The following is a 19,876-nucleotide window of genomic DNA, read 5'->3' on the forward strand; positions in this document are numbered from 1 at the left end:
TGGAAATCCAAATGTCCATCAACGGGTGAATGGAAAAACGAAATGTGGTATATCCATACAATGGAATATTATTCAGCCATAGAAAAGAATGAAGTACTGATTTATACTACAACATAGATGAACCTCAAAAACATTAGGCAAAGTGAAAGAAATCATCCACAAAAGACAACGCAGTGTAGTCACTGTCCTACACATTTTCACATATTACTCTATAGCCCAATACGCTGTTTCAATGCAGCAGTTTTCCAGACCAACAAAAATTCTAGACTGTCCCTTGCCAGTCCTGCTGTCTTCATCACCACAAAAACCCTGGATCTTCTACAACATAGTTGTACGGGGGAGTCAGATATCATTTTCAATGTAGAGTCATATTCAGATGGATAATACATGGATAAAACATAAAATAACCTCCTGAGCCCAGGTTGGGTAACGCTAGACTAAACAGGGGATGAAAAGGGAGGGGGAGATTTCAGAATCTTACTTAAATCATTTTATAACTCTGCAATTTATATTTTTTTCTTAACCAAAAGAGGTCATATTTTATTTTGGATTACACTATCGCAGCTGGCAAGACACTTCCTAATCGTTTTTGTTCTGTATAGACTTGGAAGTTAAACGTATCTAATTTGGTTTCATGCAAAGAGACAAATGGAAACTCACAGTTTAAACTTTCTCTGTGGCATCTGACTCTGATTAGCCTTAAACTGACAGGGAATTGGCAGTTTTACAAAGTTTCCTTCTCCTTAAGATGCTAATAATAAGCCAGACAGGGTGGAAATCAGTGTCCCCATAAATCTCTGCTTTTTCTTTTTCCTTGAGAAAGCTCATTCCAGGGCCATCTCGAAGGCTGCATTTTAAGAAATGGATTTCAGCTCAGGAGACTACATGCCAGTTTCTCGGAGGCTGAAGGGGGTTCATTGCTTACCGCTTCCATCAGGCCCCTCACGGTGGGGGATTTCAACATCAAGGCGTCAAACACATCGTCTGTCTCCTTCCTCACGTACAAAAGCACTGAAAGAGAAGGGATGGGAAGCCGTGACTGTGGAGCCCACGCAGCTGCCCCAGAAGACTGCTTCCCACCAGTGGCTGTTACAGATGAACATTCTGTAACTTCTTCCTGTAACCCCCAACAGAAAAATGTAATTTCCAGCAGGCTGACCCTAAGGAAACCCCAAACCATGTTCTATTGGGTTAGCCAAAAAGTTCGAACCACCCGAACGAACTTTTGGGCCAGCCCAATATTTAAATGAGGGCCGCTTCCATTGGATTTACAGACCTCTTCTTGGAAAAATCATTGTCTTTAAAATAGTGTGGCTGCTACTTCTGCTGTAGGAGCCCCTGGAATGGGTTAAAGGGGGCATGGCAGCGGGTTGATGGGCTGCAGTGCCACCATCTCCTGCTGGGCTTGTTGATAGCCACACCTGCATGCTGGGCTTACAGCTCACCCCCAGGGCCTGCCCAGAGAGGCAGCTCTCATTAACTGTGTATCTGTGGATAGCAATCACTCCGCTAACATAGCAGTAACCATTATCAGGCATCCCAGAGCTTGTACAGACAAAGGCAACCGACTCCCATGACTTTGAGAGAGCCACCCTGAGAAGTGGCTACAAAGGCAAAACAAATAACGGCATTGGTGATAATTACAGTCATCCTCTGTCCTGGAGAACTTTTAATAAACAACAGGCACTGTCACTGACCCTGACTCCTTGTGCCTCTCAAAGCCCAGCTCAGCGTAGGAGCTCCAGGCGAGGGGCTCAGTAACTCCACTGTCCTTTTCCAAAGAAAAGCCACTCCTGGGAGAAGGAGTTCTCTATTGCTGGAAGGCTGCAGTGCCCTCATGTGTCCCTATGACTGAGATGTTTCAAAGGCCGTAACTTTGCATTTTGTCACAGCAATTCCTGATGGCAATTTTTGTGCAGACTTCGCAACCTCAAAATATCTGAAAAACACAAGCTTTGGACCAGCCAGCATGTACTAAATATGGATGTAAGCTACTATTACTTTGGCCCGTGTGATCCTTGATTTCCATATAACATTGCCCTCATTCTAAAGGATGAGATATAAAAGGCATGCAGGAATGGAGCTCAAAATGCACTCGAATATTTGACGGTGAGCCTGTGAAGTTGGAAAACCCTTTATAGGTTTAAATATTACTACTGTAATTAACACTACTCAGGTGTTTACACTCTGCATTCTGAAATGCTCATTACTCATTCACAATTATGATAATATTCCTTAACTAGATCCAGGCCTAAAAATAAAACTAATAATTATATTAGTGAAGATGGAGTGCTTACTATGTACTGGGCACTTGAGTTTGGTGTTTTACATACATTAACTCATCAAGCCTCCCTCTGTGACGTAGGTACTCTTGTCACCCCATTTTACAAGTGAGGACTCCAAGGTGCAGAGGACCTTCCCAAGGTCACGTGACTCGATGTGGCTGAGGGAGGCTACACAGGGGATGCTCTCGACCATTATGCAAATTCCATTTCAACAAATAGGAAAAAAAAAAATTCTCAGTAACAAAAACCTCAAGCCTGTGCAGATGGTGGACGTACGGTAACCTGACTCATTAAAAGTCCAGTGCTGTAAGCAGAAGGTCTCTGGAAGCTCTTGATGTTGGCTACAGCAGGATGTGGGGAGAAAAGCCACCACCTCCCCTTTCCCCTTACTCCCAGGAGGGACAGTGAGTCAGCACAGCATCGAGCTGCTGAGCAAGACACTGACAGGCCTGTGCTTCATTTCTTATTCTCTCGGTGAAGCGGGATAAGATCCCTGACTGAGAGAAAATGAGTAAGTTGCCATGTCACAGAAAACAGGTTCCCTGACTTGTACCGTGATTAATCGTTTGCGTCTGTTGAAGGATTCTCAGCTGCTGATGCTTATGAGAGGGTATTGTCAAACACAGCACGAGTTTCTCTTTAACCTTATATCTCACTGCTGGATGAGTCAGTATATTCACTACATTTCCCTAAAGGTAAAGGAAAGAATCAGTGCCCAGGAAGAATAAATGTTTGCTTAGGGTGTTTAAAAAGATAAGGTTTAAAGCAAAGGAGAAGACCGTGGACTTCCTGGGTCAATAAAAGCATCCCCAGGCTAGCGCGGAACCACAGGGACATGGGCCGGGCCGGGGGCTCTTCTCAGTGACATGTCCCCACCAGCATTCCTAATTGGAGCAACACCGGGGCAGGGCCTCAACGGGAACGGTACCTCGCTTCATCCCTTCTTCCTTCATCTGCTTAGAAGGTGCTGGACCAAACTCCTCTTCCATGGGCCTGAACATCCGTTTCACAAGGACACTGCTGCTAGAAAAGGTGAGGAGAAAGTGTTAATTAAGGAAGGCACCCGGGGTGCCAACACAAAGGTGTATGGATGTGTCAGTCCCTATCTTTTCCCTTTGTTTACGCCATCCCTTATCACAACTGGATCCGCACACCAACCTCCTGCGTCCCCCTCACAGGTCCCAAGTCTGCATGTGGGGCAGAACACACATGCCAATATCTTTCATGCATGGCCCTGAGACATCCTCCTTGCTGCTGAACATGGATCCACCGAGGTGAGACCTCTGGGTTTTACCCATTCCGTTCTGCACCTAACCCCCCTTCCTGCTCAGAAGACCAGGGCTGGGGATGCGGGCCTGAGCCCTGTGTTTGTGTGGTCTGCAAGTTACACAGCCCGTCCCACCTAGCTAGGGCCTGGGTGTCCTGCACTTTCTCGCCAGCCCCGAGGGCACAGCATGACCTCTGGAAATGGCACAGGCCTGCCTCGCTGGTTCTAAGTTATGAGGCTGCCCTCGGTTCCTGCTGTTCCACAACTCCATCAGCTTGGAACAGAGGACACTGCAGTGGCTGAGGTTCCCTAGACCCGGCCCTTCCTTCCTCATGGGAGAGGGTTTAGGTCCCCCTTCCTGAGGGCCCACGGGCCCCCAACTGGCCAGTTCTGGTGGCTCTGCATTTCCTCCCAAAGTCTCTGTCTTTCTGGGCACTCTAGGGAAGGGAGAGCTGTTCCAGAGGAAGGAAATTAGAAGAACAGATTGTCACTGAGGAGAAGTCATTGCCGCTGAGTGTCCCCTCAAACTCATATGCTGAAACCCTAACCCCCAGGAGGATGGTATTCAGAGGTCCGGGCATTGAGAGGTAATTAGGCCCTGAGGGTGGAGCCTCCATGATGGGAGTGTCTTTATAAGAAAGGGACACCCTCTCTCTTTCTGCCATGTGAGGACACAGCAAGAGGATGGTGATCTGCAGGCCAGAAAAGGGTCCTCACCAGACACCGACCATAAGGGTCCTCACCAGACACCGACCATACTGGCACCCTGATCTCAGACTTCCAGCCTCCAGAACTTTGAAAAATACATTTCTGTTATTTAAGCCACCCAGTTTATGGTATTTTGTTATAGCAGCCCAAACTGACTAAAACACTGAGAAAAAGCCCCTGCATGGACTCTTACGGTCCTTTAAGCCCTCAAGAGAGCAGGTGTAGGTTTTTAGAAGACTTTAATCTCTCTGGGGATTCCTGGAACCAGGCACATGAAGCAATGCCAGATAGGCAGTTCAGCAGAATTGTTAAAACCTGAGATCTGGGTCCAGACTACCTTGGTTTAAACCCCTGCTTTGCAGACTCACAGACACAGAAAACAAACTTATGGTTACCAAAGGGGAAAGGGCGGGAGCGATAAATTAGGAGCTTGGGATTAAAATATATGCACTACTCTATATAATATAGATAACCAAAAAGAACCTACTGTATAGCACAAAGAACTGTACTCAATATCTTATTGTAATAACCCATAACCTATAACGGAAAAGAATCTGAATTATATGTATAACTGAATCACTTTGCTGTACACTTGAAACTAACACAACACAGTAAGCCAACTATATTTCAATTAAAAATTTAAAAAATAAACCCCTGCTCTGCAATCTGCTAGCTACGGAAACATGGACAAATTCTTCAACTGCCCTGAGCCAACAGCCTCTTTAAAAGGAGGCTGTTGAGAGGATTAAATGAATTCAACATAATGTAAACTCAAACTCACAAAGTTGCCTGATACATTGTAAGTACTACAGAAGTGTTAGTTAGAGATGATGATGTTCATGGTGATCATGATAATTAAAGTTGGAGAGATCTGAGGAAGAGACATACGGGGAAGAGTACATAAGGCAGACAGTTTGAAAGAGCTCAGTTTCCATTCACTATCAGATAGCAAACAGTCCAAACTACCACTTTGGCCCAGTTTAAGGGCTAAAGTTGGAAAAGCTTCCTGCATCAGAGACTGACATTATATCAATCCCAAGCTTCCAAGATAATACAAAACCCTGCTCCGGGGCTTCCCTGGTGGCGCAGTGGTTGGGAGTCCACCTGCTGATGCAGGGGACATGGGTTCGTGCCCCGGTCTGGGAAGATCCCACATGCCGCAGAGCGGCTGGGCCCGTGAGCCATGGCCGCTGAGCCCGTGAGCCATGGCCGCTGAGCCTGCGCGTCCGGAGCCTGTGCTCCGCGACGGGAGAGACCACAACAGTGAGAGGCCAGTGTACCGCAAACAAACAAACAAAAAAACCTGCTCCAAAGCCAAGTCCCTCTTGGCATCATTGTCATTAAGAAGTTCTTTTTATCAATTCTCAACTGGAGCTAATGGTGGGGTCCAGTGGTAGAAAGAACACATGGTATAAAACTGTGAACAGTCCAGAAAGTACTTCTATTAATTCTAATAGTTTAAAGTATTACACCAACAAGGCTTTAAATTACCACCATCTACTCTAGGTGGTCCAAAATTATGTTTATGAGCCCTTAATAAGACCACGCTTTTCATCAAAGCACTTTACATCTCCTTGGTCAATTAAGCCTCATGAACACTCTGTGAGCCAGCAGCGCAAGGACCAATCTTATCCCTATTTCAGTGATGACCAAATTAAGGCTCAGGGCGTTATGTGTCTTATGCAGGGCAACGCAGCTAAAAAAGTGAAACAGGCTGTTGAGAGAACCCAGCTCTGAGGAACAACCTCATGATAAAGTACTCGATAAATCTGAGATGATGATGAGTGAGGGTATGAGAAATGATATTCAGAGTCAGCATTCTATTTTATTCCATAGTAAGTCAAACTATGGAAATAGCCAGAAGAAAAACTCAAACTCAAGTCCCAGCTGAAGGTGGTAATAGGTTTTTAGAGCACTGTTCCCTCTATCTTTCCCTCACTTTTCTTTAAAACCATAAAAGCGGGTCATATTATTCTGTCATGTCTTGGAGCTGGACTGACCATGACCCTGCGAGCAGAAGATTAAAAATCTATTGACATTGCTGTCAATGACCAGTAGGTTAATAATGGGTAAATAGCCTGAAACATCACCAGACACTCTTTCATGCTGTTAGGGTTCCTAAACTAGGGATTTTCTTTCTCTCAAGAAAGACTTATTTACATTTTTCCAGGTCTGTTGACTTTTGACAGCACCCCATTCTGAGCATGACAAACTTTGCCATTAAAATAACATCTTGGATAAACCACATTTCTCCTGGGAGTTCAGAAATGTTTTTTCACACTTTCAAATCTATAAACCCAGTAGGAGTCAATAAGCTTGTGTGGTCTGAACTCAATGGTTTCATTTCTTCTTCAAGCAAGGTGAGAAAAGAAGGGCAGAAATGACTGCCCAATTGATAGAAAGAGTAAGGATTTCAGGTCTCCTATTGTCCTGTTCAATTACACTGGCTTGTAGCACAAAAGGACAAGAACAAGGAGAAGGTGCTTTCTTTGACATCAATCTCCATCCCGTGGGCACAACATGTTAACATGTAGAGGGACTCCAGGTCCAGCAACATATGAAATCATTGCTTTGTGGGGTCAATGTCAGGGAAAGCAAGTCCCTGAGGTGTAAACAAGGGATGGCTAAGTTTCATCAGAAGAAAAACTGGGAAGGTGTTTGGATCTGAAGCCTGTCTCTGGACATACTTGGCAATGTTGAGCCCTACCTATCAGGCTGAACCACACTAGGCATCAGTACCTAGGTGAGGAGGTACCAAAATAAAGCATGGAAAGGAGGTGCAGGCACCATGGAGACAATAGTTTATCTAGTTCACAACTCTGCTTATGGCCTGTGTAGGCTGATGACCACGTCTGCCCTACATAAATTAACATCCTTACCCGTTGTTAGCCTCAGAAAAGAGGAGGTGCTCTTATGTTCAAGTCCTCACAAAGTCTTTCACATTATGGAGTAGAATCTCAATTAGTTTATTTTCAACAATAAATCACTCTGGGGAAGAACCTATCATCCCCAAATGACTTTAATCAATGCTAGTTCAGGGTCTTGATAAAAGTTCATCTGATACACTCAGTAAACACAAACCAAAATCAACAAGCAAACCCCACATATGTTTATAATTATGGTAGTTAAGAGCTTACAATTGAAAGTAGTAAATAACTAGGTCAGTAGGCCCCAGAAGGATCATTTTAAGAGGAAATACAGATATTTCTGTTTCTGGCTAAGATGTTGTATCTTGTGGCAAACCAAGCAATGTTCCAGCCAAGAACAATGTAAGTAACTGTAAATATATATATATATATATATTTAATCTTATTGAAGGTATTGGACACTACTGTTGAGTCAGCCAGAACCTGAGAGCTGAGATCTCAGAGGAGAAAAATGCGAGAGGTGAGCTGATAGTCAATGGGCCACCTTCCTCTCGAAGCATTTGCCATTTCTCAGCTGGGAGTAGAGGATGGTGATCTCAGCAGAGGCACATACTTAATGGCAGAGAAGTCTGCACAGCTTTTGGCAATCTTACGGTGTTAGAGAAACAGAAATTGGTGTTTAGGGCTGCAAAGCTATTCAGGACTAATAGGAAAACTTCCAGAGAGTAGAGAAGCGCAGAGAAGTAAGCCAGACACTGCAGTATTCCTTCCCAGTTACTTGCCAAGTTTTTAAGCTGCACAGGATAAGAGAGTAAGAAGTTAAGCAGAAAGCCCTTGAAACTCATAGAGGAGACTTGGGTAGTCTCCCCATGCTAAGGAGACAAAAATTGAACTTCAAGCTCCATGAAGGAAAAAGACCCATAGAAAGTCCCTCAAAGGTACAATCTACGAGATAGGATGAATGAGAGGTCATCTGAGGTTAAAATAAACTGCAACCCAGCTTTGGGTCAGTTCTGTCCCAGACTCAGTTATGGTGATCTGTTAACTAAGGCTACATACCAGAGGATAGGGAAAACCTTCATAAGGAAAAATATGGTCATCCAGAGCCTCCGTAATTTTTATGTATATTGTTCATCATTCAATGATTATCAAATATTAAACAGGACCAAGGGAAAAACATACAACAGAAACAGACCCAGATAACATACTTATAGCCCAGTTATTATTATGTTCATGAAAATAAACGACAAGACATTTAGAACTGAAGTTCATTAAAATAAACCAATTAAGTGGAAGTCCTAGAACTAAAAAGTGCAATAATTGAAATTAATAACTCAATAGATGGGTTTAGTATATTGAACCTAGCAGAAGAGAGGATTTGAGAGTTAGGTCAATAGAAAATATCCAGGCTGGAGCATGGAGTAAAGAAGATGGACAGTTTAGAAAAGAACATAAAAAACATAGGGACAGAATAAAAAACTCTAATACACATTTAGAGTCTCAAAGGAGTGGGGAGAGAACAGGGAAGAGCACTATTTGAAGAGATAACAGCCAAGAATGTCCCAAAACTGATGAAAGACATCAACCCATAGATTCAATGAGTGGTATAAAATACCAAGCAGGGGGAAAAAGAAAGTACAAAGAAAACCCACACGTAGAAACATCATAAAAAATTTGAAAACCTGAGAGGAAGAGAAAAATTTTAAAGCAGTCTTTCCCAAATGAAAGAAAAAAGAAAGGGAGGAAGGAAGGAAGGATGGAAGGAAGGAAGGGAAGAAAGAAAAGATTACATTTTAAATAGCAACAATAAGACAGCTGACTTCTCAACAAAAAATGATCGAAACCAAAACTGAAAGAAAGTAACTGCCAACTTGGAATTTGATACCTAACAGAAATACCCTAGAAAAGCGATTACAAAATAAAAACATTTACAACAAATAAACAAATATGAGAGAATTCTTTGCCAAAAGTTCCACAACAGAAGAATTATTAAACAGAATTCTTCTGGCAATAGGAAAAGGATCCCATGTATAACAATCACTTTGCTATACACTAGGAATTAACACAACATTGTAAATCAACTATACTTCAATTTAAAAAAAAAAAAAATAGGAAAAGGATCCCAAAGAGAAACAGAGAAATAAAGGAAGGAATGAAGAGCAACAGAGAGGGCAAATGTTGGTTAAATTTATAAAAGAAGGCAAAGCTTAGTTCTAAGAGTCTTTAGTTCAAATCTTCTAATTTGCAAAATGGCTAACTAGTATACAAGCAAGAATAACTGGTACTAATGTAAGAAACTGATAAAAATCTGCTACTCTGAGGGATGGTAAACATGATTTTCATTTCCTTAAATATTTTCTAAAAATCTTCCTTGTATATCTGATGCAGATTTGAGTATTATTGGGTGGATTTTTTAACTGCAATATCTAACAGTAAAAATAAAAATACATCAATTGAAAAGGGGGTGGGCCTGGAAATTCCCCAGTGGTCCAGTGGTTAAAACGGTGCTTTCACTGCCGTGGGCCTGGGTTCAATCCCTGGTCAGGGAACTAAGATCCCACATGCTGAGCAGTGTGGCCAAAAAAAAAAAAAAAGAAAGAAAAGGGGGTGGGCTTCTTACAAGTCCATGTGAATCAATAATTATCTTGAAATGAAAGGTTTGATTAAAAACAGACATGAGGATGCCCAAATTTGCCAAGAATCCCTGTGCCCCAAATGCAGTGCAGAAGCCACAGAGCTGCTAGACTTGAGGGGACCTCACAATAGACTGGAACGGGGGACACCTCTGTGGGGACCAGTGTGGACAGAGGATTAAGGCAAGAATGGTTTTCCAGGAACTAGAGGTCAGATGGAGATGGATACCAGATCCCCAGAAATAATGGAAATAGAATTTCTCATCATGATATTTGCATATCAATTTAAATACTGTTTCAGGGAGCGTAAGGCCCTTCCCTCTTCCCCATGAGAGCCATTCATGAATCCCCGGTTAAGGGCTCAGCTCTACAGAAAATTCTTTTTGTCTGGTTTTTCTTTCCATTTTTCTTCATCTTCCTCTCTTCCATTTCTCAATGAAGTATCATTTATTTAGGGCCTGAAAAGGAACCTTGGCAACAATAATAGCTCTGTTTTTTTGAAAGCATCTTCCATGTGTCAGGGCACTTTACGTATTAATGCTTCTAATAATTCTAGCAGGTAGGTATTAATATTTGCTATTTTTAGATGAGGGAACTGAGGCCCCAAAAGGTTGTTATCTTAAGTTACACAGCTTGTAAGATCAATGCAAGACTCAAATCATGGCTGACTGGCTCTAGAGCAGTGGTTCTCAAACATTGCGTGCATTAGAATCACCTGGAGACTTTAAAAAGGTCTCCATGCCTGAGCTGCACCCATCTGCCAATTAAGTCAAAATCCCCGGAGACGGTCCCTGTATGTGAGTATTTTTTTAACTCCCCAGCTTGATTCTGATATGCAGCGAGAGACCTGCTGCTCAGAGATGGTGTCCAAAAGCCTCTGTATCTGCTGTAGCCCCTGCCTAGGAAACAAGCCTGCATGGGGTCTGTGATCCCCAAATTCAGCACCAGAAGTCACCCCGAATGCTTATCACTGGACAGGGAGGCAGGAGCCAATAGGTGTTCCTCTTTTTGTTTAGTTTAGGTACTTAGCTGATGATGGCTCCCCATCCCACCTCATCCGAATTTTCTCTAGTTTCTCTCTTTAATTGCACTCAGGTTTGCCGGCACTTCAGGCCAAAAAGCTCTCCTCCTCATGAACAAGTCCGTGTCTGGCCACCACTCCAGCTTTGGAGTAGTCGGGAGAGGGCCCTGGTGCACCTGGGCAGGCTGTGTCCTCCAGCTGGTGGCTGCCTGAATGACGCTCTCCAGCACTCAGTTAGATGCTTTAATACTAACTGATTTATGCCTGGCAGGGAGAGAGAAGAACTGGCCAGATAGTCCTGATCTGATGAAGGCTAAGCGAATGCCCATGAAGGTGGTTCTCCCCAGGGCTCGGTGGACTGACCCCCTCCGCCAGGTACACTCTTCTAGGCTTTCACACCTGGGTCCGAAAATCCAAACGGTGTGCCTTTGTCAAGGCCAGAGAGCCATCACGATGAGGGCCTGTCTCTGGATGCTTCCTTGGCAGCCACAGATCAAGAATTACGAGGGTTAGGTGATGGGGCGTGATGGCTAAAGGCAGGCGATGGGAGTGCAGCTAGACCCAGGTTCAAATCCTGCCTCTGTCACTCACCAGCTGTGCGGCTTAGAAGTTTCCTGATCTTTTGAAGTTTCAGTTTCCTCATTATAAAGTGGAAGTAAGTATAGCATCTTCCCTAGGGGAATTTTGGAAGAATCCAATAAAATAATCCATAGAAAGCACTTAGGACAGTGCCTAGCCAAGGTATCCAGTGACTGTTGATTACCACTTTTACATGCAACCATAGCCAAGTCCTACTATGTGTTAACACTGGGCTCCAAGGCCGCCCATATTGCTCAATCGAACTCTAATTAGAAGATGGTTAAGAGTAAGAGCCTTGGGCCTCAGGGCTCAAGGTTCTGCAATAAAAGAGGGGAATTGTTACAGAGAGGCCAGGCCAAAAGAGGTAAAAGTAGGTCAATTAGCCACCTAAATGTTGCCGACTTGCAGGGAAGGACAGTTAGGCTGAGGGAGATTCACAAGCGCAGCCTGCACATGCAAGAGCATTTAGGTCCCAGGCACTTCTTATTCATAACACTCAATTTTCTCACAAGAGATCTTACAGATCGTCTTATACAAAATCCTCATTTTACGATAGAGGACACCGAAGCCCAGAGGTCAGGGAGGTGGCCCCAGGCTTCACACTGGTGAGCGGCAGCCCAGGAGTAGAACGCGGGCTTCCTCAGCTCAGAGTCAACGTTCTTTCCATGACACCACCCTGTCCTTTGTAAACTGTGTGAACAACAGATTACAATTGCTCGTGCTAAGCGTTTCTGTTCATTCCCACCACTGGAATATATTGCCTCTGTACCAAGACAAAAAGAACAATCTAATTATGTATTTAGAAAATTTGGAACTCAGAATTTAGAGGTCAAATCCTGGACAAGGCTCTGTTCCTAACCAATTAGGGAATTATTAGGCTCTTTTGAGATTCTCTGTCCTTTAGAGGGTGGCACACTTTTTCTGTAAAGTAAATATTTAGTCTTTCCAGGCTAGACGGACGGTCTGTGCTGCAACTACAGCAGCGTCTCTGTACTCAGCTCTGCTGTGGTAGCACCAAGGCAGCCAGAGACAAGACACGAAGGCATTGATGCGGCCGTATTCCAATTAAGCTTCATTTATGGGCACTTGAATCTCATAATTTTCAAGTGTCATGCGATATTATTCTTCTTTGGGACTTTTTCAACCATTTAAAAATGTTTGCAGACAGTACAAAAAGTATTGGGCCTTGACTTGGCCCTTAGGCTATAGTTCCCTGAGCTCTGCTCTAGGAAATGAGCTCACGAATATCTGCTCCACTTACTTCACTTTGAAATGTTTTACAAGTAAATATGTTAATTGCATAGGGAAGAATACGGAAGCCCTGGTTTGACTATAGTTTGAAAAACCAGTGATCTAGAGAGTTTAGTTATACACACGTAATTAATGCAAACCAAGACTTTAGTTGTATATAAGTAATGTTATGTAGATGAAAAATGAACGTAGATCTAGATTGCTTTAAGAGAAAAACAGTATCCGGGTCATAAGAAGAAATTATCCCAATATAATCTCCAACTCATGTGGTTCAAGAACATGTGTATTTCTGAGAGCCAGCTTTAAGGAGACTGTTAACAAATCTGGCGGTACCCCCTGGAGGGGGAATTAAGATGTTGAGAGGTAAAACTATGTTTGAATGAGGAGGAAAGGTTGAGACTTATCCAGAGAGCAGAAATAGAGCCAACGGGTCAAAAGAAGACAGACATCAGTTCAACAGACAAACTTCCTGGAGCTGGAACTGGCCAACAGTGTCATGAGTATCAGAACATTCCCATCACTGGGAACATTCAAGTAGAAGCTGGCTGACCACCTGTCAAGGATGCAGTACACTGTGCTCCATCTGCCTGGAAGGAGAATGGCATCCCCCAGCCTCCTTCCAGACAATCCCCAGAGTCAAGCCTCTCCTAGCTCTGAGTCTGGAGGCTGAGCAGACATTCTCACTCCCTGCCCCATTACCCTGTGCTTGGAAACCCATTTCTACTGACATGAACTGACTTTGGGTGCTTGAGTGAAAAGACCGAGTGTCTTACCCTTCTCGTTCATCATCCGTGTTGTAATACACCTGTGGAACAAAACAACAGGCTGACTGTAGGTTGGACACAAGAAATGGAAATATATTACATGATGCACAGGCTTTCCTAAGGCATTACACTGTCTCAAAAAAGACAAAAGACAAATCTGTTTAATCATGCTGCACACCTGTGTCTGAGGAAATACAAACTTAACCTCTTCACAGTCTCCCTAGGGTTAATTCTTAGAGTTTAATGAACTAAAATTGGAAATCAGATTACCTATAGCCCTAAGCCAAATCTTGCTTTTGACATTAAGGAAATATTTTAGCAAGATCTAAAAATCATTGTTTACAAAGGCCTTGGAGCAGGGCCTGTGAGTAACCAATCCCATCCAGTCCACAGGAGAGCTGTGGAGAAGAGAGCAGAACAGCAAGTCCCCACGGCAGTAACCCCAGGCCTCTGTTTTTTCCCCAAAGGGACCTGGGTTACCCTGGCATCCTACGACCACAAAAATCTAGGCGTCAACTACCCTCCGGCCAGGAAAGGTCATTTAGCTCTAGGAGGTGTTCTGGCCAGAAGGAAAAGACACTTGTTTTGGTGGCCAGCATGGCAGCAGGCAGAATCAGATTTAAAGACATTATGAAGCATCCTTATTTTATGCAACTCTGGAAATCCAGAGGGTATCCGCTATGTATGTTAAGTCCTCTTCATCCAATTATTTATGACAATTAATTGTGGGCCTTTTGTGAGCTTTAACTATGTGCTGCAGGACCATTTCCATTTGGGTGAAGAATGAAACTCAAGTTAGTATCCAACATTCACACATTAACTTCAAAGTCACCTCTGGCTCTAGTCCATTTCTTCACTGTCCCTGCTGCAGCCACCTGGGAGAGAAACAGCTGTGTCTAGACTGACACTCTCCGTGGAAACTTTCTCAAAGGCTCGTGGCAGTTCCTGGGATGCTGCCAAACCCAAACTTAGTTATATAACAAAGCTGGTTACCTGGAACTCTTTGGGAATGAGTCATTCTAGACATTAGCTCGGATTTCCACAGGGAACTTTTTCCTCTTAAACTTTTTAATGTCTACGGTTGTACTGTATACTTTGTTTCTTCTTAAACAGAGAACAATGAAGGTGACACGTTTCCTCCCCAGACCCCACGTTTCAGCGTGGCATCAGAGCACTGACATGTGCTAGTAATGGGACTGTCTATTTAGATGCATATAGAGTGACCCACATAAGCAAGGGAGCCTGAGCCGTAGCACTGGACACACAACTGGATGTGGAGGAAAGGTTCCTGATGTTGGCTTGTCTTTTGCTGGTTTCTTTAAACGTGGCATAATACATCCACTCCGCTGCACCACCCTGGTAGGGTAATGGACAGCTCTCTGCAGAGGTGACGGGTGACCCAAAGCTGGAAGCAGCCTTCTCTTAAGTGCCCTCCTGGCCTCCTGAGCAGCCTCTGCCGCACCGTCCCTATCACCTCCTTGCACTGTCGCTTCTCCTCGCATGTAATGACCCACTGTTTCTTCCTGGTTGGCTGTAGGGCTTATTGCACGAATTTAATTTTTAGACAGTGTTTCTCAAACTTTAGAGTGCATAAAAACTATCTGGAGAACTTCTCATAAATGCAAATTCCCAGAGTCCCCCTTCAGAGATTTTAATTTGAAAGGCCTGGAATGGAACTTGGGAACATGCATTCTTATCAAGAATGCCTATACTTCCCTGGTGGCTCAGTGGTTGAGAGTCTGCCTGCCGATGCAGGGGACACGGGTTCGTGCCCCGGTCCGGGAGGATCCCACATGCCGCGGAGCGGCTGGGCCCGTGAGCCGTGGCCTCTGAGCCTGCGTGTCCGGAGCCTGTGCTCCGCAACGGGAGAGGCCACAGCAGTGAGAGGCCCGTGTACCGCAAAAAAAAAAAAAAAAAAAGAATGCCTCTGATCTGGGGGATCGAGGGTTTACAAGCCACAAGTGGGGAGACGGTTCTTGAGGGTGTGAGGGAGGAATGATGTCCTCCCTGTGTTCAGGTGGCTTGAGGAAGGCTCATACCCGCCAAGTACATGTTATCCAGTGGGATAATGCCTCTGCCTCCCACAATTTCTCCCAAGCTCCCCTTGTCACTTCTTTTTAAAGGCATTCCCGACAGAAGCCACAGTGCGTATCAGGACTTCAGTGCGAGGAGAGGGAGACTGAAGATCTCCACAGAGCCTGCACGTTGGGTTCATGCCCTCATATGAGGTTTGGATAACCGTCTGGTGAATGTACCAACCCACAAGTGAATCAGTGAGATAATGAGGGAGCAGGGGACATGTGGGCTGATAGTGAAAAGCCTGCTCCCCGGGCCACGTGACCGGAGCTGAGGGGCCTTCAGCGTGGCTCGGAGTGCTCACCGACCATGAAAGCTAAACAGCTGCTTGCTCCGCAGTTGTGCAGGGCTGCCGCGTGGCTGATTTTACCAGGCTCACGCCTGCAGTGGGTACCATGGCCCTTCCTCCCCTACCCGCCCCTGCTCCCTTATGGTAAAACTGGCCCAGCTTTTGATCTGCCACAACTAGCTCTCATTTTGCCTGTCAAAGTCAGCCAAGCCCTGTCCCATGCCCACTTCTCACGCCACGGCATTGCCCTCTTCCCTCCTGCCTCTGGACCCATCTCCCAAGGCTCCCAGCTTTTCTAAGAAAAGGCAGCCTTTAAAGTTCCAGCCAGCTACACGGTAGGCGTTCCTTTCCTTCGGCCAAGCAAGTTGATCAACCACAGGACATTCACCCATTGTTCTAGAGCACAGAAGGGTGTGTTCCTTTGTTGCCTGAAGCCCAGGCAGGCTCCCTAACTGAGCCCCTTAACTCTGACTCCAAGGCCCCGGGCGAAGCCTGAGGCTCTTCAAGAACAGCCCCAGACAGCAGGACTTAACTTCGCAATGCCCCAGGGGACGCTGATTGGGCTGCTTTGCAAATTGCTGCAACCAACCCACGGTAAAGTCTACACGTTTCTTCTGATTCAGCTACAGGCTAGGAGCCCAGCTCAGGACACGGAGGGAGCAAGTGAGGCCAGAGGACTGACAGTCACGAGCAGTCAGATTTGGTCACTTTTCCTCTTAGGATTCATTTACAGCTTTGTGTATTTCAGAGAAATCTTGCCAAGAGAACAGGTCAGGCTGTCAGTCTGGACACCGGGCTGAAGCCAGAATCACACCACTAAATAATAAGAGCAATTTAACTCAGTTTCCCCCTCTCTCCTGGAAGGTGTGGACACCTAGCTTCAAAAAATCCCATGTATTTACGAAGACTGTAAATACACAAATCACCATCATGTTCTTGGGAATTAAAAATAATAAAAATAGGTGCTGGCCCTCATAGCTTAATAAATCATAATATTCTTCCTCCTTGTGTCCTTTTCCTATCAAACAAGTAAGACAAGATGGGAATGCTACATTTTAGTGGAATGCACTCTAAGAAAAAACTATGGGTATTTTATTGCCATGTTGTGTCAAAAACAGCAACTTTAAAAAAAAGCCCTGGTTGTACAACTGTTTTGTCTCATACACAAAATATTCTCCAGAAAGAGAAAGTCAAGCTGATAATGATTTCTGCTCCTAGACTAAGGTCAATTCTAATGAGTGTCTGAACACTTAGAATGGAAGAAAAACTGGAATGTGTCATTATGCACCTATTTCTCAACAGACCTTTCCTCAGAGGACTCTGTGTTTAAAGGAAAACTAATCAATACAAGAGTCACTAAACCCAACTGGTTTGGTGAAAGACAATTCTGGCTAGTGCTGGGGAAGTAATTATCTCACACAATTTTAATTCATAACATAAAAAAAATAATACTAAAGACATTACAAAAAATCATCCATCTCCTAGCCCTACTCATCAAGTATTACAATTTGTCTTGTTTAAATTCAGGTATATATTTGGAATCACAGTATAGATACAAATGGCTATTGTACTTTTTTCCCCTCTGAACATTATCGTAATGAGTTCCTATGTTGCTACATAGTTTTCATAAATATAATTTTAGTGGCTGCATAACATTTCATCAACTTGAGCTACCATAATGAGTTAGTTATTGGATCTTTATATTATAATATTATTTCTATAATTTCACTTATAGATATACTTAAAAGACAGGAACTTTTTTAAAAAGGCTTGTCTACAATCTCAGTTTTCCCTTGGTGTGAAATTATTTACCTATTCAATGGAAACTGTTAATTTACTAAGGGAAAAATTGTTGATAGAGTTTTTTTTTTTTTTTTTTTTTTGATAGAGTTTTATTTAATCAAAGAATTTTTCCTCTTGGGCAACTTTCTAAAGTTATGGGTGCAGTTCAATTTCCCACCATTAGATGGGGCTCCATCGCATCAGGTGGATCCCACATGACAAAACTAACAAAACAAAACTTTTCTTACAGGTTATCAGCCTTCTTACTTTCTTCCTCTTTCATTGCTTTGTCAACACTTGGAGATTATCAGCTCACTCTCACCTTCCCCTTAGTAAGTTGGTTTCCTCTCCTGAGACATTCCTTTCTATAAAATTCCATTTTCTGTAGGGAAGAGCTGCCTTTTTGTTGAATTCATGGGTTTTATTTTTAAGATCAACAGTGCCTGAAGTGATGCTGTCTTAAGGCTCTACCAGCCCAGTGAATGGATGGCAGGCAGATGTTAGCAGGGAGGCCATACCTGTCCTGTCCTCTGCAGGTTTGCAAAGTGAACATCGGGTATGAAGAGGACGGGCTGGGAGTGCAGATCAGGCATTGTCTTGAAGTAGGTGATGTCGCTCTTCTTCTGTAACGGTATCGCCGCCAACTTCCCATCAGAGGCTGGACACAATCACAAAACCCATAAGTGAGAGGGTTGTGAATGACTAAACTCTCACCTGTAAGATCTAATCTTAGCTACAGTTCATGATGGTCTCCTATGAAGATTCCCAAACACCATAGATGTGAACACACTTCAAAAGCCTCCCCTCTCCCACCACCAAACCAGCAGAAAGAGAGTGGACTTGGCGTGAGCAATCCTGAGGGGGAGCTCCGGTCCCCTCTTGCCCTCCTGTCCCTCTCTGTGCCCTAGATTCCTTGTCTGGAGAAGGAGGATGTTGGTCTCCTTGACATTAGAAAATCCCTCCTAGTTCGAACATTGTGATCATGTGATTCTATTTACGTTTAACAGGGACAGTTCGCCCCTCCTCCACTGCTAGGGAAAAGCAAGCCATCCCTTGCATGCCCATATTTTACCCGCAACCCACTTCTTTTTTTCACCCATTCCCCAGTGGACCTGGCCCAGACAAAGCCTACCCCTTCGCAGCCACACTCACAGTTGTTGCACTGGGTTTGGGAGGCCTGGCCTTTCCCTTTCTTCCTGTTCTGCTTCCTCTCTTCGTCTCGGATTTTTCTTTCTGCTCCCTGACAGGGAAAAACAAATGCAGACAACGCTAGGCATGTGACCAGAGCAACTGTCTGCACACAAGCCACAGGGATAAGAAACAACACGTGGGGAGGTGAGCCAGGCAGCCCCGTTTCCATCCTCCGGCGAGGTCAGGCCTCCACTCTGAAGGCTGAGACTGCTCCTTAGTTTACAGTACATTGTTGACCTCCAAGGGATCCCACTCTTCCCAGAGTTCCCCCTGTTCCCTATCGCAGTGAAGCCGGTTAAGTAATTTTACTGATTATAATAAAATGTTGTAGGATGAAGCATCAGCTCGTTAACATCACTCCTGGGCACGGAGGGGGGGCATTAAAGTTGAGTGCGAATTCCCTATAAAATGTTTCCTTTGCTCGTTGGTATGGAACTATAAAAAATCATTACAGTAGAGGAAAGGAGGGAGGGCATAAGTAAACTACAGAGGATTTAAGATCATTTTGTACATACAAGTATGATTTGGGGTTTTGTCTTAATATGTTCATATGCTCTTGGAGATGGTGCTCATTTGACCGAATAGAAAAGAGGCTGGTCTATTTGCCTCCTTTTTGCTCCTCTGTTCCTTGTATTTTGACTTTTTCATTGGCTTCTCTTGCCAAATCCATCTGGCTTAACCAGTTGACCGTCACCTTATGTCTCTTGCCTTCTTGGCCGTCCATGATTCTTTGAATATCTTCTCTTTCTGGTCAGCTTTGCTAACTCGTTTTCCTCTTCTCACTCCCCAAATACAGACATTCCAACACAGTTTCCTTTTCTTTTCTCTCTTTCCATTCTTACGACAGAAGAATTCATCTACACCCATATTTCCATGATGCTCTAGACAGGTGACATCCAGATACACACTCCCAGCCTAGACTCCTCCCCTAGATTTCAGATCTGCATTTACTGGTCCTGCCCTTTGTGGATTTAAGGAATAGTAAAGTAAGGACTGGCCAGCAACCTCTACCCCTAGAGACTGCCCCCAAGTTATCACACACAAAAGAGACAGATTTGAGAGTATACAACTTACTCCTTCTGTTAAACACACACACAAATCGATTAAAAAGGAAAGGATGAGGGGACTTCCCTGGTGGTGTAGTGGTTAAGAATCCGCCTGCC

General features: G+C 44.1%; 1 protein-coding gene across 2 annotated transcripts in view; it reads right to left on the reverse strand.

Moving 5' to 3' along the window:
- GRHL2 (grainyhead like transcription factor 2) overlaps window positions 1-19,876 on the reverse strand; it is a 160,410-nt gene that overhangs the window by 12,956 nt on the left and 127,578 nt on the right. The window contains exons 10-14 of one of the 2 annotated variants that reach the window (XM_024756625.1): window positions 18,675-18,762; window positions 18,041-18,180; window positions 13,385-13,416; window positions 3,214-3,305; window positions 926-1,011 (exon numbers count right to left, since the gene is read on the reverse strand). In XM_024756625.1, coding sequence (XP_024612393.1) covers window positions 926-1,011; window positions 3,214-3,305; window positions 13,385-13,416; window positions 18,041-18,180; window positions 18,675-18,762 — 438 coding nt within the window. Of the gene's footprint in view, window positions 1-925; window positions 1,012-3,213; window positions 3,309-13,384; window positions 13,417-18,040; window positions 18,181-18,674; window positions 18,763-19,876 lie in introns of both variants that reach the window. The other variant, XM_024756623.1, reaches the window with a different exon arrangement.

This window comes from Neophocaena asiaeorientalis, unplaced genomic scaffold (genome assembly GCF_003031525.2).
Source record: "Neophocaena asiaeorientalis asiaeorientalis breed wild unplaced genomic scaffold, Neophocaena_asiaeorientalis_V1.1 scaffold29, whole genome shotgun sequence".
Classification (NCBI taxonomy): domain Eukaryota; kingdom Metazoa; phylum Chordata; class Mammalia; order Artiodactyla; family Phocoenidae; genus Neophocaena; species Neophocaena asiaeorientalis.